Source organism: Pipra filicauda, unplaced genomic scaffold, assembly GCF_003945595.2.
Source record: "Pipra filicauda isolate LSUMZ 115617 unplaced genomic scaffold, ASM394559v2 scaffold645_size190756_pilon, whole genome shotgun sequence".
Lineage (NCBI taxonomy): Eukaryota > Metazoa > Chordata > Aves > Passeriformes > Pipridae > Pipra > Pipra filicauda.
Window position 1 is genome coordinate 19,078 of NW_024104804.1, and position 23,030 is coordinate 42,107.

The window sequence follows — 23,030 nt, forward strand, 5'->3', positions numbered from 1 at the left end:
AAATGACAATTGCAACAGCTGTCTGATGCCAGGAAAAAAAAAACTCACAAAGGAAAGTAAATTGTACAGTGGAAGGAGCTTCAGGCAAGCAGGGAAGAAGTCCTCTAGGGCAACGCTTGCTTCCAGGCAAGATGGGTGCAGAGGATACAAAGCTGTTGTTTTGCTACTTGATGTCCACCTCCATTTGGGATCAGAGCTGGATTCCTTTATCTGCCAGGCATCAGCTTTTTCAGGTATTTCACCACATCAAATTACATCTCAGGACCAAACTGAAAGCACCAGCTGAAACGCTGGGCACAGCACAACACACCCTCTGTCAGCCTCACTTTGCAGCTCTTTGCCTGATAATGAATCTCTTAGATTTGAGGAACCCAGGACCTAACGGGAGTTTGGCAAACTGTAAAAAAAAAAAAAATATAAAAAGGAGAAAATCTACCCTGGATACAAACCAATCTAAATAAACACTGTTTTTCCTGAAAACACCAGTGTGTCCTTCTCTCTCTCTTTCGCCTCAGGTAATCACAGAATGGTTTGGGTTGGAAGGGACCTTAAAGTTCATCTTGTTCCACTCCCCTGCCACGGGCAGACACCTTCCACTAACCCAGGTTGCTCCAAGCCTTGTCCAACCTGGCCTTCAGCACTTCCAAGGATGCGGGATAAGGAACTTGCTGAGTAAATCACACCAGCAGCACAACACCCCAGCAAACTCCCAGCCCAGTACCTGGATGGGAATCCAGCTGCACTGATCCGGACGGTCTCCAGCACTCCACAGGCTCTCAGCTGCTGCACTGCCCTCTTTGGATCAAATCTGCAATTATATTTAGGACAGAGATTAACACAGCGAAAAGGAACCCACACTTTCAACCCACCTGACAGCGACTCTTGCAGAGACAGGAATTGTCTTCAGCTCTCATCATTAGAGAGTAGGGGTTGAATAAAACCATCTTCTGTACTTTTTAGTCCAGAGCCATTCCCTCACAAGTCCTAGTATGACTCATGCCTTGCTTTGGGAACACACTGCACAGATGTCACACATTTCCTCTCCATGTCACAAGTTGCTGTACTTTTCAAGCATAACAGGCTTTGCTACCACCCTGCTATCAATCTCTAGGGGTTTTCTTGGGATAAGATGAGAGTCTGCTGCAATTAATTAGTCCCTACAGCCATAATCTACCCAGCTTCGTAAAGCAATACAATTACAATACAGAAGGGAACAGGCTACCCCACCTCAAGCTGCCTGATGAACCAGACAGTACTACTTCTGCAGTTATAAGGTCCAGAAATCAAATTCAACAGCAAAATAAGTCTGATATATTGAACTCCATACCAAAACCAGGTCCCATGGATTTACAGACTACATTTACCAAGAACAGTGGTGCTCATGCTCCTGACTAACATCGAGGGGTTCCTGAATAATGCAAGGGGTTTCTGCCCTCCTCTTTTTAGCTGGCATCATCCCTTACCACTGGCATCTCATTTCCATCAGCAATTTGTGCCAGAAAACTTCATGACAACTTCCAGCTGAATACCTGGGCTGTGCTCTCTCTGGTTCCTGGCATGAGCCCACTCCCAGATCAGTCTATCTTTGCACAGAGTGAGTCCAGGTACCAGTGTCCTCCATTGCTGCTCCCTCCTTCCACCCCAACACAGAATGCACAACGAGGTCCCAGCTCTTCAGCCCTGGAAGATCCTGGAAGAGTTCCTTGGATCAAGCTTGGACTCATACAGTGCAGATGTACACAGCTGTGTGAGGTTTCCACAGCAAGGGTGAGAAGCAAAAGCTTCTCAGGTATCTGCTTGTCTCTCCCTGAAAGCCCAAAATATTTACACCCACAAGTCAAGACTACATGAATAATTCTGCCTGGTCTCTGCAGTACAAAAGCAGAATGGAAAATACTTCTCTTCTTCTCTGTGCTTTTTTAAATTCCCTGGATCTGTCAAGACTACCAGCAAGTTATTCACTGCAACACCACAAACACTGCGTAGGGTGAAAAATCAAGTCTGGGCTGTCACTCACTTCAAGGAAGAAACCACAAGGGTACAATTTCCATAACAATAAATAATAAACAGGACTGGCAGATCGACGGGGAAGCTTCAGACCTGGAAGATCCCAGGGCAATCTACGTCGTACACAAGGGAAACTCTCTCCGAAGCAGACAAGCCCTGCTCAGAGAAGGTGGAATGCAGTAACCAGAGAGGCTACAGTTGTCTATCTGCAAAAACTCCAGCTATGGGCTAACACTGAAATAAAGAGCTTCAAAGTGGCACCATACGCACTATTAAAAACTTCTTTTCCTTGCCATGGCAGGTAGAAGCAACTGGCAGAAGGTTGCTTTTGGCCTGGAAACCCAAGTGAAAGATCACAAACCCTGCCCGAAACAGAATTTAAAAGAAAAATTGACAAAGGAACAACCTGAAGTCAGGCATTCCCCTTGCACATCTGCCTTTTGCGGTCTTCTCCATTAGGGATTAACCTCAGACACAGCCTGCGGCCAGATGCAGCAAATATCACTGCATGGTGCCAATGTTTCCTCCAGGATGGAAGCCTAACACCCCTCACCCTCATTATAGATCTTATGTTTTCACCAAGCTGTAAAGTAGGAATGGAAGTAATGCAGGGTGCTAGAAACCTGATGAAATCAACCTCCTGTGTTTAAAAGCTGGGACAGCTACGGGGGCAGACCCATAGCTCAGGGCTTTAACCCATCAGAAGCTGAAAACCTCCGAAGACGGAAGTTGCACAATCCCTCTGGGCAGACTGTTCCATTGATGGACTGTCCTCAGGGAGAAAAAAACATGTTTACCCATCCCCATTCTGAACCTCTGGTGTCAATTTGGGGCCGTTGACTCCTGTCCTCCCACTGCACACTACTGTTAAGAGCAAGGGTTTGTCCTCTTGGTAGCCCCTGTAAGTACTGAAAGGCTACTATCAGGTCCTTTCTCTTCTCCAGGACAAACACCTCATTTTAGCAAAAAAATGTAATGCTCCTGTGAGTTGAAAAATGTTATGTTTTAGGAAGAGAAGATTTGTTTTCTCACTGAACAACAAACATAATGCTGAGTGTTCTGCATGCTACAAGATATCACTTCAGTGCTAACCTGGAGCAGTGCCACTGGTGTTTCACTTCACAGATGCCTCCCAGCACTGTGTATTTTCCAGTATGTGGTTCTGAAACACAGAGTCCTTTACAGCCATCCCAGTATTCTCCAGACTCAAGTTTTACTTATAAGCAAATAGAGTTTAGAGGGTAAATCTGATGAGGAGCAGCTGAGGGAGCTGGGGGGGCTCAGCCTGGAGAAAAGGAGGCTCAGGGGGGACCTTCTGGCTCTCTGCAACTCCCTGACAGGAGGGGGGAGCCGGGGGAAGTCAGGCTCTGCTCCCAGGGAACAAGGGACAAGACAAGGGGAAACGTCCTCAAGCTGTGCCAGGGGAGGGTCAGGTTGGTCATCAGAAGGAATTTCTTCATGGAAAGGGTGGTCAGGCCTTGGAAGGGGCTGCCCAGGGAGTTGGTGGAGTCCCCACTCCTGGAGGTGTCCAAGGAACAACTGGACATGGCGCTGGGGGACAAGGTGGGGGTCAGGCACGGGTTGGACTCGATGGTCTGGGAGGGGCTTTTCCAACCTTAATGATTCTGTGACTTCCTTCAAGCCAAGCTCAGGATACAAATTCCTCAAGCTTGTGGCAGCAAGACCAATACTGACCAAGATTCTCAGATCACATGTCAATTAAGCAATCCATGGCAGGTGAGGAGGGAAATCATCTCTTGCAGAACCCCCCAGTGGGAGACACCTGAACCAGAACCATTCCTGTGTGTTATTTTAGTTTATCCTTTGTTCTCAAAACCCTGAGCTTGGACAACTCTGACATTCACCAGACGGGGAACATCACATCAGGCCAAGCCATCACTTAAACTGCCAGCAGACACTGGCAGAATTATCCTCTTATTATTTGCTACACATAACAGCTTAGAAGTACAACTGAGTTAATTCAGACAATTACTGCACCTTCCCCATCAGGAGCTTACACATTTGTGAAATTATATTAACTGTATCCTGAGCATCACATGAAAAACTGAATTGAAAAGTTAAAAGCTAAAGAAGTGAAGATGGATGGGCTGAAAGTATAGCAGAGTATGGACATGGAGTATTGGAAACACCCTTTGGAAATGTGAAGACATTTCACCACGTGGAACATCCTTGACACTTTCACTACAGCAATTCAGAAAATACTTCTGTGTTTTAGCTAAAGAAAACAATCAATCACAAAGTGTTACTCCTGAATTTCATTTAAATAGAAAAACACTGCAATAGGCAACAGGAGACTGAGGTGTGGCCCTAAGCATCTCCAGTACCTACAAAAAGGTACATGAAACAGATACAGCAGAGTACAGGAACTGCCATCCCAGCACAGGCAGCCAACACAGAGCTGATAACTAATCATCTAAGGAATCAGTTAAATATAAACCCGTGTCTGAACATCTTCTAACCATTAATACCCTTCACTTTGCTGTTTGCAGGGGAAGAAGAGTCAAGCCAGGAAGCTTCCTGGTGGATACATCTCCACCAGCACATTGTGACCAAAGGTGAGCCTGTTTACAGGTGCTTCACCCTCCTCTCAGGACACTGTTGGAGCTGCCTCTGCACCCTGAGGCTGCACTGTGCTCACTGGGAGCCCTCAGCCTGCGTTGGATCAGCTGGAGGGAAATGCCTCTCTGCTGATGGGTTACAATCATAAGCTGCTTTCTTAAAGGTCACCACCTGCAGTTTATGCCCTTAAAGGACATCACAACATGATCTATGAGGCTCCTACATGCTAACAGACAAGGGTTTTGGAGCTGAAGGGAACAAAACTGGGTACAAAGACACGACCAAGAGGTCAAGCAAGGCTAAAAGCTCTCTGCTCACAGCGCTTGCCGCTCACGGTACGTCTCTGAACTACAGAGGAAGATCAAGACTGGCTTTTTGTTTCAGCTGTTCACTCACCTGGAAACCTGCCTGAAGTTGATACAAGTCACGTCTTTACTTTTTCCACATTTATTTTGGAAGCACCAAGACATTTTTGTTCATTTTGCAAGCCCACTACTTTTCTCTGCATTTTAATTTCTTCATCTTTTCACTGCTTAGAACCGTAACTATTTAAATCAAAGCAAGTCTAAGAAGAAATTGTACAAAGACCCTATTACTGCAAAGCAAGGATGCTCAGTATTATTAGCAGAGTATATCTATGAATTACTATAACCTGAATTAGTCTTCATTTCACAGGCACAAAACGCACATAACGAAACCCAAAAAAGTGACTCCAGCAAAATACTCCTGCAACCTTCCAGTTACAGGAACAACGTTACAAGGAGGGGGCAATGTCCCTAGCAAGGGGAAGGTCCCAAAGCACACTCTGTTGCTCTAAAGCTGAACATATTTTCTCACGTGAAAGCCCACTTACTTAAAGGGCAGCTTCTCGTCGTTGGGTTTGATGCAGCGCACGTAGTGTGGGGTGGTGGCATTCAGGGTCTCCATCAGCAAATGCAGCGAATTGCGGAACTGGAAGAAAAAGCCACTCATTTTGAGGAGGGAGGAAGGTGATGCAGCCCTGCAGCCCAAGCTGCAAGGTGCCACAAGGCACCAGCCCCTGGATGTGATGCAGCGTGAACCTCCCCGCCTGCCCAGCGCATTCAGCAACTGGTGGGTTGAGAACTTCCAGCTTAAGGTTCACGAGCAACAAGTGTCTGCTCAGGACTCTACACAGTTGGGTCTCTGAAATATCTCCAAGGGTGGAGACAGCACAACCTCTCTGGGCCCTTGTTGCACCATCTGACTGTCCACACAAGGGGAAAATTGCTCTTTTTCTGAAATTGTTTCAATTTATGAGTTCCATAGTACAGTGGGACACATTCCAGTGAATCACAGAGTGGTTCCACCCTCCTTAAACCTCTCAACTACTTCCAGTCATGACTACTCAAGCCTCCTCTTCCAGAGACACTGCTACAAGTCACCCAAAATGCAACAGCCAAACACGGGTCGCGGGAAAGTGCCTTTCCATCCCCAACAGCTTTTCATTTATCTCTGACTCAAACTGAGGCAACAAGATCTTAACTGGATTCCCCTGTTGTTGACTGACTCACTCAAATCATACATTACCTGGTGTCCCACTGTTTTCTTGTGCTCCTTGTTGGCAGCTTTGATGGCTGGCCTGGCAGAACGGACGCTGATTTTGGATGTTCCCTTTCCCACGGGAGTGACGGGCACAGCACCCTTCTCTTCGTGGAATAAGTCTGCCACCATTGGATACTAAAACAAACAACAACACTTGAGCAACTCTGGACCTGCTCACTGGGGAATGAACCCACCCAAGTCACGTTGGTCAGGTCATTTTTTACCCATCTTGAGCCTGGAAGGGGAAAAAGGGCGAGAAAAGTGAAAGCAAGAAGCATTGTCTACATAACCCACATCAGGACCATTGGCCATTCTGTCTCATAGTTCATCAGACCCTGAATGTGCAAAAAAAAGAGGCTGAAATCTTGTCAAGACACAAAACCCCAGAGTTTTGTGGGCTTGTTTTCAGAATACTCATCCAGCCCTGGCCTCATCAAGGATGCTGCCTGAACAGCACACACCCCAGTAATGGGGTCTCCATGTGAGAAGGTCCCACCATGGCCTCAGAGGCACCCTTGCTTCTCTAACAATTAAAGATACACCAGCACTTCCTCACTACCTGCCTATCAGCTGAACAAGCAAGGAACACCATTCCACAGCCCTGGATGCACCACATTTGGCTCCTCAGATCCCTAAAGTCTGGGATTTCTGGCAAGCCAGCAGCAACATTTCCACTTCATAAACAGGAGAACAGGTGAGCTGGCAAATGCACTTAATGTCTTTTTTTTAATTATTATTATTTAAGGAGCAGGATATTCAAATTTGCATTAGACTGGGGAACTTGAATATTAAGCAAGCCACCTTAAATCTGGCATGGTTAGCAGGGCTGTTAAATTTTCACATCTTGGACTCCAGGACAGTGCCTGCTAAGGATCTGCTTCATACTCACAGTTTTTATTTTGATCTCTGGGGCTCACTCAACTCCTACCAGAACAAAGGCTCTCACCTTCTTTGCCTGACCCTCTATCCCCAAAAAAGAGACATCCTGACAGCTGTTGTACTTGGATGACATGTCACTGCCTTGGATGCTTTGACTCCTGCAAACTTGGGATGTCTGGATGGCATAGGCTTGATACTGTAAGATATCCAACACGGGCTCTGCATCACTATCTCACACTTCACAATGTGGTAAAACCCCTGTCTGTAATTTTGGATTTTGAAATATCCTCTGAACACATAGCTGGAAGTGCCATCCACTTCCTAATCAATAACAGCATTGCTTATTCCTGGAGAAGGATCTCAGAGCTGAGCTTTCAGCTCGCATAATGCAACGCTGGGATCATCCTTAGCAGCCCAGGATCTATTCCACAGGTGCTGGGGGATAAGCAAGAAGGACAGATCCCTCCTTCCCAACTGGCAGAGTCAAAACCATCAGTGCATTATTCATAATTACAAAGGAACTGGAGTACAATACCTATGCAGCATACCTGTATGCTCTCCTCTCCATCAGTAGTCAAATCAGTTTCCCTAATTCAAAGAACATCAACTCTCAACTGTTTTAGCTGACCAGCACTAACAGAACTAATTAGCTGCTCTATAAAGTTTCTTTCACTGTCCTGTTGATGGCATTAATTGCATTCTAATTAGCAGAAGGCAGTTCTGCCTTGGTGGGAGCGCTTCATCAGAGATGTGGTTGTTGATGGAGAGGTGTTTAGGTCCTTGCTGTGTTAAACTGAGTGTTCCCCCTTGCCCTCCACATAGATTTGGTGGGAATACAAACAAGAAAGCAGTGAATACTGTATGCAGGCCTGGTCCTGAGGACAGGACAAAGTCCTCACAGCACAGCTTTTTGCAGTACAAATTTAAGTTTTAATCAAACTAGCACATATGAGCAGCAGACTCGGCACTGTCACTGCTGCTCTCTTCGGTTCAGAGAGACCAGGTTGCTTTTTGCAGCAAAAGAAAATTGGTTTTATTTGTTTATAGCCCTGGGAGGTACATGGCAGTCAAGAGGCAAAAAAAAAAATCAAACAAAAAAACAGGATAACACAATCTGCTGGCAAACAGGGGTTAGGGAAACCAAGAGCAGATCATCAGCTTTTAGAGGCTTTTCAGGAGGAAAGTGAGGATGTTCCTGCTGCTCTTTTTCCCAGGACAGCACAGCATAAGCGCAGGCCGATAACAGTCACTGCCCCCATGTCACTAAAGAAATGGCTTAAAGGCAGAAATTCTTCAAACTATCTCCCAAATGTTCTCAGAGCCAAGTGCATTTGAGAGTGTTTTGTGCTGGATCAGAGAAGCTGTGGCTGACCCATCCCTGGGAGTGTCCAAGGCCAGGCTGGACAGGGCTTGGAGCAACCAGGTCTAGTGGAAGGTGTCCCTGCCCATGGCAGGGGTTTGGAACGAGATGGCGATTAAGGTCCATTCCAACCCAAACCATTCTGTGATTCCATGATCACAAATGCAATGCTGGTGTCGCCTACAAAGCTGCCACCATGAAGCCACAAGGTCCTAACACCTGACCCCAAGGACCATTACCCTCGTTTGCAGGACGGGTAAACTTAAATCTTGGGTCCCAAGACATTCACATTCATTTTTTATGGTTTGATTTGTTTGGGGTTTTTTTAGGTCAAGCAAACTAGTTGCAAGGAGCAGGGTTTGGTGGTTTTTTCAGCTATTAAATGAAAGTCCAGCCTGCTCTGGTATTATATTATAGTCCCTGTATAGGACAGAGAGACCTATTTCACCATTTTTTAAAAATATCTTATTTTCACAGAGGGAGTTCCAGGATCCCCAACACTCTACAACAATAGATCACATCTCTCCTCTGCAACCAAGTCAAACAGAAATCCCTACCAGACACTGCCAGTTCTGCAGCACTGATTTCAACAGCAAGTTCAGCACTGGCTAAATAATTCATCATACAGCATCAATTATTCCTGGAGGCTACCTGGCATTTCTAATAAGCTCTAATCATGCCCAGATTTTGCCCTGAGACAGCTTCACAGTTATTAGTCTCAAAATTACCCCCACGGATGAGAAATTTGCTCATTCTTCATATGAATTCCTGGCGGGGACACAGGGCAAGCCACTGACAACAGTCAAATAATTTCCCATCCTCATCTCAGAACTTTGACAGGAACAAGCTCCTGCTTAAAATGCTTCTAAAACCACTATTTCCTCCACCTCCCCTCACCCCACTCCTTCTTTAGGGTGCCTTTGGAAGGTGACAGTCAGAAGTAAACCCAAGGGAGGGTGGCACAAAGAGAGGTCTGGATATGTGACACGTTTGCTTGCAATATGCAGGGGGGTCCAGAATCTGTAATGCAAAAAAACCCCCAAAACCAATTTAACATACTGGCCCATGCTGTGGTAGGCTTCAAAAAGTTTTGTAGAAAAGCAGATACATTCCTTCCTTAAACCATGCACAAGGTTTGGTGGGACAGCAGTGCCCCAAAGTCACGCAGCCTTTATTTTGGATGCAGGATGCAGGTGTTGGACTTTGCAGGGCCGGGTTTTCATTCTAACTCTTTAATAAAAGCTGCCCCTGGAAGGGATGAGGCTGTCTATGAAGTTTCAGCTCATTACTTGACAATGAAAGACTCAAGGCTGCAGGGAAGAACTTTTGGTCTGGTTTTAAAACAGCAAGTATTTGAAATTCCTTAGATGTCTGTGCTATTGACACCTTTAACCCAATCCCCCCAAGTGCTCATGGAGACAAGAGTGTGATACTGGAAGTCAGTGTAAAATCTGCTCAATTTATACATAGAGCTGTGAAGTGTCCAACCTGAAGCCCATTGCCAAATGCCCTTTCACTGCAGACAGGACCCACACCAAAGCCTGCAGAGCCCCACAGCTACTGCTCTTCTGCTTCCAACATCCCACCAAATCCCCAGCCCACAGAAATACCAGAGATTTTTAACACTGAGAGCCAAAATGCTCTTTAGCAGGAGACCTGGTATTCAAAGTCAGTCAATACACCCCCGCTGGCACTTGAAGCAATGAGATGTTGACAAGTTGTTTGTACAACACTCAAGAGAAGAAAGGCACAAGGCACGAAATCTTGTAACACAGGAGTGGCAGCGTGATCACGAATATGAGTTTATTTGTTAAAACTGTGTACTGGCAGTGGTGTAAAACAGCTCCACAGCAGCTGGGATGCCTCAGAGTTTGGGTAACATTTCCAGCGTTGTGTATTAACCCTATCTTTTGCATACTAATTATTAAAGTAATTAGAAGACACAGGGACATGTATGATGGACTACAGCTAAGACAAACAGCAATTTTCGTATGGAAGGGTGATAGGGTCATCAAAGCTACCCACAATATACAGACTACACTGCTGACCATGGCTTTTAACCCCAGGATCACCTTAGTTTTGAGCAACCTAGTCCAGTGGAAGGTATACTTGCCCACGGCAGGGGGTTGGAACAAGATGATCTCTAAGGTCCCTTCCAATCAAAACCATTCTGTGATTCTATGATAACACCTTCAGTGCCAGCTGATGATTGGGAGCTCCAAGCAAGAGTTAAGTGGGATATACAATGCCCAGTAACTAGCTGTTCCTAATTTTGGTCCTTGGTGACCAAAAAAGAAGAGGATCAGCAGGTTTGGAAACGATTTTTGTGATGACAGGATACCAACACCAGGGTGAAAGAACATGTATAACCATACAGACCCACACATGGGTGTGACTATAGCCCCCAGCACTCTCCTCTACCCCCTTCCTCCCTCCTCCACATCCATGTATTTGCCTCTTTCGCTGCTGTTACATGTTCACATACCCAACATGCTGTGGCATGGCACAGGAACACACAATTTAGCTCCAACCAGGACCACTGCCATGATTTACTGCTTTTACCTTGCTGGCTTTCAGGATGCTGATCTGCTCCTCATACACGGTGTCCCTGTTCTTCTCCAGAAATCCCTCACTCTGGTATTCCACCTAGCAGGAGACAAAAGGAAGTTCAGAGGGTAAAGTCAGACCACACAGGGACGAGGTGCTCCCACTGCTCCCCTGCTACCCAGAGTTCACCCGAAAAACCTGAGAGAGGGAAAGGGGAGAACAACTGGAATTTAAAGGTCACTTTTAAATCAGAAGAAGTGAATCTGAATAAAAGCAAAACTCTTGCTGCAAACGCAGACTGTTTCTTAGTCATTGAATTGCTCTGTATGGAAACCAGAGGGGAAAAAAAAATGCAAAGTTCATCAGTAACTCTACAAGCTCTTTTGTTCATTCCTCATCTTCTTGCAAGCTAATCAATAAACCTCAAAAGATGTCTTGGCTATGTCTCTTGTAGGTCTCTTAGTTTTTGAAATTGCAGAGGGTTGGGATGCAAAGGAACTTAGAAAAACATTCTTTAAAGTATACTTTAGAGAGGACAGAAGAAAATTTCATTTTTTACATTTGAAGTTGGCTGAAATAACTGACCACAAAAAAAAAAGGGGGGGGGAACTTGCAGAGAGATATAGATTGTGAGGGATACAAGTGCAAAACCAAATGCCTAAGGAAAGGTGAGTACCAACCTTTGCCATGAAAAGTGCCTCTCACATCCAGGGCAAATCTGGTTAGGAGAAGCACCTGTATGGCAGCAAAGCACCTGCTTGTTGTCTGGCTCCTCAGACACATCCCTGGTATTTTTTTTTTTCCCAACAAATGGATCTTTGGGATAACTGCAGGCTTTTGAGATTGTCATTTGCTGTGAGTGACACCTGTCACATCAGGGTTTTGATGAAGTTGGAGCCCATGGAGATGCCCCTACAGCTCCAGACACTGGGATTTAGTTTAGTTTAGTCCCACAGTTGGTATCTTCTCCCTCAGAAAGGTGGGATCAGAGAGGATCACCTCTCACCTCCTCCCCACACTGTGCCTCACTGACACTCGCAGCTCCTGCCCTTCAGAAGTAATTCCTTTTTCCAATACATTTTGTGTCAAGCTGCCCTTACAGAAATTCATTTCGCCGCAGCTTTGAAAAAGAGGATTTTACTCTCCTCTAGAAACCACGACAATTTACAGCTTAGAGCAACAGTTCTGAGGCTGAAGTCCTTGGAGCTGACCTAGACTCGAGCACCGAGCCGAGATATCTGCCACCCAGGCACCCCTGTCACCGAAAAGCAGCTCGCTGGGGCTGTGAACTAATTTTCCCTCACGTGACTGTTTATTTCCCTTCCGGGCACTTCCCGTTTCCAGCCCTGGGTACCTTATCAGCGAAGTGCAGGATGATGAAGGAGGTGTTGGACATGCGGGGCTTCTGGAAGTGCTGGCTGGAGCCGTGGCGGTCATACAGCTTCTGTGCCCAGTTCTGGTCAGTGCCCCTGGGAACCTGCAAGGTGGGAAGATGGACCAGTTCTAGGAGCGCGTGCTACTCTATTTTCTTGTATACTCCTGACAAACGCACTAAAATTTCACTGCCAGTGAAAAAACACCCAAATGCTGGTTCTGTTCCAACAGCCAGAACTGCTCTTGCAGGAAAAAAATACCCAAAGATTAAGGGAGTATTTTTACACTTAAGTTACATTAGTTACTCAGGCACCAGCATTACTTTTTTTAGTGCTATTTTCGGTGAACGAGTACTTCCAGAAACTGCCACCTGAGAAAACATGCGGGAAGTTCTGGTCTATCTCATTTAAAATAATAATAGCAGTACAATAACAATTCTTAGATACTAAAATTAAATAATACTAAAATCGTAATTCTTAAGAAATCTCTGCCTTTTTGGGATCACTTGGATTCCAATCCCATGATGTTTTAACCCCAGTTACACACAAGGCTGGGACTTCAGACCCACATACCTGTCCTGCCACAGCCGAATGATTGCCATGTCCCCTTCCCACACATCCAAATCTCCTGTGCCACGGATGTCCTGGATACCAAACCCTCCCTCTGCCTTCTATTTAGACTGAAATCAGGACGCAAAATTTGAAAAAATTTGGCCACGGTACAGCAAGATATCAGGTGTTGCCCAAGAAATTGCTTTGGTAGAATAGGGCAGAGAATGGAGAAATCCTAAAAAACTGCAATGACTTAAAAGAACACCTCACAGCACTACCTGGGCTACTGTTCACACATTAACAGTTAAAGAATGCTTGAGCTTACCATCCTCCCCAGCATCTGCAGTTTTTACCCACTAAATAATGGTAAAATTAAGTTAATGCAACATATTGTCAAGATCAGGAAAATTTTGTTTTGTTTTGTTATTTTCTAAGCACATACAGCTGTATAGCAGCATATAAAAATATGCTGTGATTTCTAATATTAAATACATCATTACACTTCCCATGCAGACTCATTCTTCCAGGATATATTTAGGTCCTTCTCTGCTAACCAGCCAAAAGCCCAAAAACTTTACAGAAAAAACATAAGGGCGTTCGAGGAAAGCACCTACTTGTACATATATTTTATTTTGTGCTTTTCTAGCCCAACGAGCTCGACACAAAACAAAATTCTTGAAAATCAAAGGAAACAAGGAGTGAAATTGTTGTTCTTGAGGGCTGAAGAGCCACAGCTGATGGGTCCATCCCATGGATCACTGCCAGTAGGGCACATATACACACACAAGTTTTAACAGAAAATGACTGACTGGATAATTTAGGTTAGAAAAAGAGAAGAGCTGGAAGAGAAGTGTTAGGCAATATTTAAAACTGGATGGGACAAAAGCCTAGAAACCACAGAATAACTGTGCAGCATCAGGCAGAGCTCTGGATCATCCATCAGGACTTTACATAGATCTTTATATGAAAAATGACAGAGGAAATAGGGGCAGCAAACAGTGAGAAGGAAACCTCAAGACAGTTGAGGAATACTTCTCAGCGCTGCTCTGAAGCAGCCTTTGATTTCATGACAGCAAACCAAAACACACCAGAAGGGCTCTGGACACTGGGATAAGCATCTCCTGCCTATCCCCAGTAAGGGGGGTGAATTAAATGCAGCAGCCACTCATGCATGCCATGCTACCCCAGATTTATTTATATTTCACAGGTTTTAAGTGTAGCCAATTATGGACACGCATAGAAATAACAGAGAGCATATATAAATATTAAAATGGCACTCAGTTATGCAATTATATACATGTTTTATTTACGCCAGATAGACTTGCATGTTTAAACTACAGGGTTATATAAATGCAGATGGGTTTCTTTTCATCAGTTATATTTAATATTTATATGTAAAAGACATTCTTTTACATATAAATATTAAATATATTCTTTTACATCCTGCTCAGGACTAAGCCACAGGTGCAGAGCAGGAGCACCTGAGCCGTGGGATGCTGCAGAGAGCAGATTTACCCTGCACCAGGCTCTCTTCTAGGCCATCCACTTTGCTGAAAAACCTGCTTATCTCAGAGCTGAACTTCAAAGGCCTCGCTCCTGCCTCCCAGAAAGAGGGTTTTGCCCTACCCTGCTCACCATCCTGCAGCCAGAGTATTTTTAGCTGCCTGAGGAGCACCTGACTGGGACCAAGTTCCAGAGATAAAAACTAACAGGGCCATTATCTGCACTATTATAACAGCTTTTGGTATTAGCTTGGCAGTTTAAGGCCTTTAGAGCCACGGAGAAAGTTATTTAGAGACTATCTCATCTCTTTTTTAGGGGCTGGGGAAGACGAAAAGCGACTGCCTTGCAAGTTTTGCATGGAATCTTTAAACAAGGTAAAACTTACACCAGGAATAGCACACAAGGTCAGCGCTTCTGCTCGTCCTCCTTGTCGTGCCTCTGTCACTCCTCACAAAATGGGTGGGACAGTGTAATCCCTCCATACACTGTCCTCTGAGTTGTCAGGAGCTACTGCAACCGAAATCAAACCCACCCAGCACGGCCAGGGTCACCCCACAGGCTCAAGTCCTCCCATTTTGCAACCTGAGATAGTGGGAGGTCATGCCCCTCCATGGCAAGGGATTGGAAAGAGGTGGTCTTTAAGGTCCCTTCCAACCCAAACCATTCTGAGATTCTAAAATTCAAACCTAATGATCTAAAAGTGAACCCCCTGAAAGTCATTTACATATTATTTCTTTTGTCCTTAGCTCCAGTACAAGTTAAAGCCTGAAAAAAGCCTGGGCTTCCTCTGCACTCCAGAGCCACGTTCCAGTGCAAGTGATGTGCCTGACTTTAAAGTCATCAAAGCTGACAGCATGACATGGGGGAGGTTGTTCTGCCATCGGATCGGGCGGCCCGCCCGAAAGGAAAGCCCAGAGGTCCAACCTCTGCCCGTGGAGCAGAAATCCCCCTGGACAGGACAGGGCAGCACAGGAAGGCGATGTGCTCATTTCTGATGCTCAAAAAACTAACGAGTCCAGACAAGGAAAACACATTTGCTCAGATACCCAAGTTCACAGCGACGCGCGGAGACAAGCAGGATTGAAAACCAGTCAGCCAGAAACAGACTTCAGTGTTTCTGGCACTTGACAGAAGGACACGGGAAAGGTTAAAGAGCATCTTTTGAACAACACTAGAAAATGCATTTGGCACATTAACAGCATAACACAATGGCAACGTGCCATCAAACACAAAACAGAGCCACAAAAGAAGAGCTCAAGAACGTGAGGGAGTCTGTGGGTTTGGTGAGAAACATCCCCCTTCGGCAGCCTCGGGGTCAGGCTGCTCCTCAGCAGAAAGGATTTCACCAAGATCCCTAACAAATCTTGGACAATTGTTCTGCAAAATCTTGTTCTGCAATTGACACATGAACCCTTCCAACCAGCCTGTTCTTGACAGAACCCTTTTCGATGCATTCCATGCTAACAGACAGGGGTTTTTTTCATTAACTTTTCATTCCCACTACCATCCCAACAGCACAGGCAAAAGCACGAAAGCAGTGAGGCTGCAGGACACCTTACAGAGAAACTTGGGCATCGAGAGCAACCTCTGACTGTACTCCCAAATCACAGAATCACAGAGTGTCCTGAGCTGGAATGGACCCACAAGGATCATCAACTCCAACTCCTGGCCCTGCCCAGGACCACCCAAGAATCACCCCAAGTCCCTGAAAGTCATGTCCAAGGCACTTGGGAAGCATGTGGAAGACAAGCAGCACTCCCACAGGGCAAGCAGTTTCAGCCCCAAAAAGCAGGACAGCTTATCCAACTTTGACTCAGAGGCTTCACTGCATTTCTCAGAGAGTTTTCCGTTTCCTCTGAAGATAATTAAGGTCTCTTGAAAAACCAACCCCCCTCCACCAAAGTAATTTCCTTCACAACTAGTGCGACCATAACCTAAATGCATTCCAGACATCCAAGCAATCCTCTCACAGCTGGATTTTCAGAAGACAGACTCCCTCTTTCATGCGCATTTCTTCTGACAGACTCTACTTGCTCCCCTCAAGGACTTTGCTCTCATCCCAAATTATTTCCCACCACCTCACTTTGTCCCGCGGTGACTCCATGCACACTTCACATCTCTCCACAGGGAGGTTCTCCTGGATGCCCTTCTGCCCTTTCCCATCTCTTCAGGGTCATCAGTCTGTGCTTGAGCGCTTCAACATCATGCCATCGTGGTGCATGGGACATGAACTCTTGCTGTTCCTCTGACACGTTTTTAGGTCAAAGCAAAACTAAGAGATTCCAAAAGCTCCGGGGAGATGAAACTCCAGTGCAGGAAACAGGGAAAAGGCACTTCAAGAACTCCACAGTCACTCAGCAGAGGACACAGATCACAGCCCATGGAGATTATAAGGATTCCTGGGCAGACCAAGGGTGTAACTGGAGGTAGGACCAAATGACCTCCAGAGGCCACCTCCAACCTTAACGATTCTACAACAGCTTCCAAATCCTAAGATTTCAAAGCTGTTTAAAAAAAACCCCAAACATAAATATCTACCTCCTGGAGAGGGATTTTTCACGAAGGCATGAAGTGACAGAACAAGGGGGAATGGCTCCACACTGCCAGAGGGCAGGCTTAGATGGGATTTTGGGAAGAAAGTCTTCCCTGTGAGGCCCTGGTACAGGTTGCCCAGAGAAGCTGTGGCTGCCCCAGCCCTGGAAGTGTCCAAGGCCAGGTTGGATGGGGCTTGGAGTAACCTGGGCTAGTGGAAGATGTCCCTGCCCATGGCAGGGGGGTAGAACTGGATGAGCTCTAAGGTCCCTTCCAACCCAAACCATTCTATGATTCTATATCTTAAAATCTTTTTTAAGAACTAAGGCTTTTCTCATTTGCTTTCATGAGACAGGTTTAGTCCTTAACGCTCCAATCTCAGTTCAAGAGTCCTCTCTTTCATTGCTGATTCCTGTTTCAATTTTTCTCTAAACAGGGACAAAACTCTCATATGACCTTCACTAGCTGAACTGCTTCAGCACGTTCCCAGCCACCTCCTCCCCATCCACACACTAAAGATGAAAAAAAAAAAAAAATCCATACTGTGAAACAAGAACATTAGTGACAAACCCTCTGCATTTGTGCTAGTGAGTCATCATGTAGCCAAGATCCCCTCGATGCCCTTTCAAGTCCCAGAGTACATTTATCCACCACCCTGTGTCCTAACGAGGTGATGTGCAATTACCCTATTGTGGTCCCACCCTGAGAGGTGAAACACTTCCATGGGGGTAAAGGTTTTCATCCATAAACTGGTGCTTTCAGTTGACAGGTTTTGCTGAAATTTTCATAAAACTGAAGAACACTTACATGTTATTATAAAAGAGGTGATTACAGGGCCTATAATAAGGGCCTCTGACTAATGGCAGCATCCCCCACTGACAGGTAAATAACCAGAGAATTGACATTTTATGTGGGGGGGAATAGATCTCATGATTCGGGGGGGTTTTTTGGTAAAAAAATAAGCACAGACAAAAAGAAATAGTACCGGGTAGATCTGCAGCAAAGTTGCCCACATTAGTAGGTGGTGCATGGGAGTTGCTCTATCTCATGCAATGTCACCTGCAGCAACCAGTGCCACGTGCCCCAGAGAGGAGCCTAGGGTGTTACTCCCAACAAGACACAAGGGTAATTTCATTTAAGATCCTCAAAGTTATCCAAGAGACAGTTTGAGACTGAAAAATTTAGCAGGCCTAATAGCACAGACACCAGAAGAAATGGTACTGAGTATCAAGCAAACACTCTGACCTCCTTCCGAGCCAGCTCTGGTTGAGATGCTATTTTTAAGGACATCAAATTAAGTTTAATTTGTTCTCATTTTTAAGGAGTATTCCTGAGAGAAGATTTGAAAAGTCAAAGTCCCAACTCTGGCTCATCACAAGGAGATAGATGGAGTGTCTGTACCCCAGCTGAGCTGGGGATGTGCAGGCTGGGGCAGCCCCATCGTGCCTGGGAAGGCAAACGCTTGACAGGTCACCCTCTTCCCAGACAAGGACAGGTCATACACCTCCTTAAATCCATCCCAGCAGGGGCATTAGTCTAAATAATGGATCCAAAACCTTTCTTTCTGATGCAACATGATATTCCTGTTCTCGGGCCACCAGATCTGTCCTCTACTCATGGATCCCACAGAGCCAACAGGAATTCCTTGTGTCCTTATCACGTTGGCTATCCTGGCCAGGGCCCCTTCCCTACTTCAGCTCTCTCACCACCCTTTGTCTCATCCCTCCCTGCCTTTGTTCAAAAATGCTCAAAGATCTTCCACAACCAGTACGACATTTCCAGTCACAGAATATATTCAAGTCTCAATGGAAACTCCTCCCAAAGGACAACTTGCTGGATCACACCATAGCAAAACCAGTCTGAGGCTCCTCAGGGCAGGTACATCCAGCAGGAAGGCTGTTCCCATCCCCTTCCAAAAAAAAAGACCTTCAAAACAGGCATCCCAGCTTCTCAAGAAAATCTCCCATCTGACCCTTCTTGTTCCTAGGTATATTTGGTAATTCATGACTGAACAAGGAGTGAATAAGAAGTCCAACCTTTCTTATGGATTCTCATGAAGGTTTGCCATTCTGGCCTTTCTTAACTTTTAAACAAGATTTAGTTTTGGCCAGTATGAGAGACAGAGATAGAGTGCAAAAGAGAGCAAACTGCTCTCCAACACTGCAAGTCTCTGAAGTCTGTGCACTGAATGCAATCAGCTTCACCCCAAATAGCTACTGCAAGAGGACTCAGATTTCCCTTGAGACAAAATAAGGCTTGAGGCAAAGAGGAACTCCAGCTCCTGGATAACACCAAAGCAATCAAGTCTGGAGCAATGGCTATTCCTAACTACAGCCAGGCCAGAAACATCAGCACTGGCAGCACATGGTGAGATCAGGCACCAGGCCGGTAGCAAATACCTGCCAAGGAGGCTCTGGAGTGTTCTAAAGCAAAGCAAATGCCAACAGCCTCCCCTTGCCACAGGCACCCCAGCAACACACATGAAGGAGGTTTTTACCCTCTTGCAAGATGCCTCAGGTTAAAGCCTATTATTTAACCTTTTAGAAAAACACTTTTTACCTTGCACTCTTCATCCAGCAGGTCCAGGATCCCAAGTTTGGCCTCTATAAGGTCTATGCAGGGCTGGTTATCGTAGAAATCTATGAGAGTCCAAGGGATTCCCTCCTTCATGTACTCTTCTTGTTCCAGTTTAAACACGTGCTGAGAGTGGAAGAACAGCAGAGTTACTGGCCGTGACCCCAGCCAGCCCCTTCCACATCCACCCCCCTGTCCCCTCTGGAGTGCAGTATTCCACGAGAACATCCAGAAGCCATAGAGGTTTAGGTGCCCTCACATTCAGCCTATGCAGGCTCTGCCATCTACACAATTTAGCTTCTGGCAAGGGAAATAAAAGCATTACACTCGGAAACCACTCCCTGCCATGGGGTAGGGGAAAATAAGGCTTTAAATGACTTTCACTAGAAAATGACTGAAGCTGTCACTACATTGAGGTGGAAGCCATATATTGAAGTGGCAATGACACATATATCTCCTGGGCTGACAAAAATCCCTCTCTCCTTTATTGCTCTGCTGATTAAAGCAATGACCTGCAGTAGGAGCTCAGCCAGGGCTAAGAGTGCATCCCCCCATCTGCTTCACAAAGAGCACCCATCATCCTAGAAGGGATATCAGCAGCAGCATCTGACCAAATCAGGGACACTTCTATTGCAGCCTCTTATTCAAAAAAATGGTTAAAAAAAAAAAAAAAAAACCTCTGTGTGGCTTACGTATCTCAGAACTCTGCCCAAGCAGATAAATTGTCTCTGGCTATTTCTGAGATACTCTAAAGCATATTAAAAATGATTTTTCAAATGCACTTTTTTCCCTCAAAGATAGCTCTTTAAAATCTCTTCAAACATGTCATCTCGGAGTTTGGATTTATAAGCTTCAGAAGTGATAGTTAGACATACCAAGTAAGATATGAATAGTGCAAATACAATCCATAATTTACTTTTCATTTTTAGCAGCAGTGATCTATCTGATGCCTTAGATAGACTGCAAATGTTCATGGCCATGCATATGATATGGTTTCAAAGGGCCAAACTAATCTGCAGTACTTAGTTGCTCAAATTTAACAAGTTTTCCCTTGCATCCTGAAACTGATAGCAATTTCTCCCCTGCTTACAACCAAAGTAGAAGACAACCCCCTTACTGGTTTCATTTCCAGTGCAGGCAAGCACTTGTTTCTAATAAAATAGGAAAATCTCCGGGTTTTGTGAGGCATGTCCAAGTGAAAAGCGGGGAGTGTGTCCAATCCTGCTATTTAATACAGAGTTTTCATTTCACAGATTTAAGCCACACTTAATGGGCAGGTTTCCACACCCATACTTTAACTTACACTGGAAATCAGGACCTGGCACAAGACGATCCAGATTTTGCTTTAGGACTGAAACTACACCAAGAAAAAGGCAAATTATATGCTTACTCAAAACCCTAGTGAACCTTTGCATAAAACATAAAACCTATTTCCAGTATCAAGCTTATACATCAACAGAGCAACATTTTTCAACCTGATGGGAATATTAAGTGCCATTTCAGTGCAATGCTTGGGAGAGAGGTATCCCAGGGACTGCATTCCTACTGACCACACGATCTGTCCACACTGCAGGTGAATGCCATTAAACAGAAGCCAGACATACAACAATCTTGCCTTGTTACATTTTCTGCTAAGTTCTGTGGAACACTTCCAAGCTGACCTTACCAAGTTGAACTGCTGCTGGAGCTTTTCGTTGGCGTAGTTGATACAGAACTGTTCAAAGCTATTCACTTCAAAAGTTTCAAACCTGCAAAGCAATGAATAAATCAGCATTAAATGTTGCTTTGTCTCAAAATCTACTTTTCCTCCCCCCCCCCCGCCCCACAACGGTGTCATCTGTGTGATGGGGAACGGCAGGTATTCAGCTGTCTCCTTGCATTCCTTCTATCCCAGATCTACACTTTATTCCTCAAAACATCTCCCTCTCCTTGGCACAACTCAAGGGATTCAAGAGGTCTCTCCTGCTATGCACGAATGAGATACTTGGCACAACTGCAGCTTCCTGCCCGTCAGGCAGAAGCGCTGTCTGAGACAAGAAATGTAACAGCCTCTCTTGGGGAAAAATATTATGAAATATTAAGTCCAAATATATTCACTGCAAAGGCGATGAAGAAACAGGAGCCACTGTCCTAAAAGACCCAAGGAGCTATTTTTAATGGAATTCAAGAGAGCAGAAAAAGAAGGAACTGAATTTGTAACTATAGCTTCTGTACTGCATCCCTGTTAGCACAAAACCTGGGCACACGTGAGCAAGCAACTTCTGGAAGGCAGAGGGGAAAAATGATGATTTCAGCTCCAATTCCATGTTCCTTAGAGGAAGTTTGGAGCTGGACTCACTGGTCCCTCTCTTCACCAGCTTCCAAAACTCCGCTCACCAAATCATTATCCCACCTTTCCACATATTGACTCCAAACCAAGCTCAAAACTGGCTTCCTAGTCACAATTAGAAGGGAAAAAAATATGCAGTTTTAGTAACGTGAACTACAGGTAAGCAGCAGAGAGCCAGCAGAGCCCCTGGGGCTGAAGGACATGACATCCAGGGACAGGCACAGGGAGCCAGGCCTGCTCTTAAAAAAAACAAAGAAGACTTTTTCAGCTACACAGGGAATTATTTTTTATTTATTTCTATTTTTAAGGCACAGTTGGAAGGGGGAGGAGGGAAGGAAATCTTTGACACGTGACTGTAAGGATTAAAATAAGGGGAGAAGTGGGAAGGCTCCCTGTGTTTAATGAGTAAGCTGCTGTAAGGATAAATACGTGGCTAAATAATTGTTCGGGTAATAGGCACTGTAGGAGCCGGCAGAACAATCTTAAAGCACTAAATAAATGAAGCCCTTTTTTTCCCATCACCCCTCCCCAAAATAATCAGTATTTCTGCTGCTTTCTGAGGATTATCTGCACATTACCCAGGTCATGCAGTTATTCCCCAGGTATTACCAGGTGCCCTCACCACATAAAATGCTTGAGACCTTGGGGAAATACAACACAAAAAGGCAAAAGAGAAATGAGAATGGGAGAAACGAGCTGCTTTTGTGCTTTTATCAGTCCCACAGCCCTTGAGGAAACCTGGGACTGCTTCCCCTCTGCCTGTCCAGGGCTGGCATTGCCCCCGCAGTTGGTGCAGCCTGTGCCAAGCAGAGAATGCTCAATCCTTTCCCTTACAGTCTTTAACACAATGAAATCTGGTCTCTGGGACAACAACTATTTATATTAAACACGTGGTCTGAGCCTCAGTGATGAGCATGTCCTTGAAGAGCTCCCACTGTGTCTGATCTTGGTTGCACAGCCATCGTGCCGAGCAGGTCGGTACCTTCAGCTCTTGCAGCTAAAGGGATGTGACTTGCCCAAGATTCCTTGGAAACACAACTCCTGCAGGTTCATGATCACAGCAACAGGGCAAGAAAAGATTTAACTAAAACACAGATGAAGAGGGATGGTGAGCTGGGTAGAAAAACACAAGAGCGGGACTGCAAGAGGAAAAGAAATCGGAGTAGAAACTTTATATCCACTTCAGAGACACCAGATGAGGTTTATGAACCTTCTCAGTGAGTGCCAGCCA

General features: G+C 45.3%; 1 protein-coding gene across 1 annotated transcript in view; it reads right to left on the reverse strand.

Annotated features, from left to right (window-relative positions):
- Positions 1-23,030, reverse strand: part of LOC120324665 (unconventional myosin-Vb-like) — a gene marked incomplete at its 3' end in the record, with an annotated part of 106,069 nt that overhangs the window by 18,227 nt on the left and 64,812 nt on the right. Inside the window, exons 11-17 of the mRNA XM_039388403.1 lie at positions 21,137-21,218; positions 19,456-19,596; positions 12,291-12,413; positions 10,952-11,035; positions 6,136-6,285; positions 5,441-5,538; positions 722-808 (exon numbers count right to left, since the gene is read on the reverse strand). Coding sequence (XP_039244337.1) covers positions 722-808; positions 5,441-5,538; positions 6,136-6,285; positions 10,952-11,035; positions 12,291-12,413; positions 19,456-19,596; positions 21,137-21,218 — 765 coding nt within the window. The remainder of the gene's footprint in view (positions 1-721; positions 809-5,440; positions 5,539-6,135; positions 6,286-10,951; positions 11,036-12,290; positions 12,414-19,455; positions 19,597-21,136; positions 21,219-23,030) is intronic.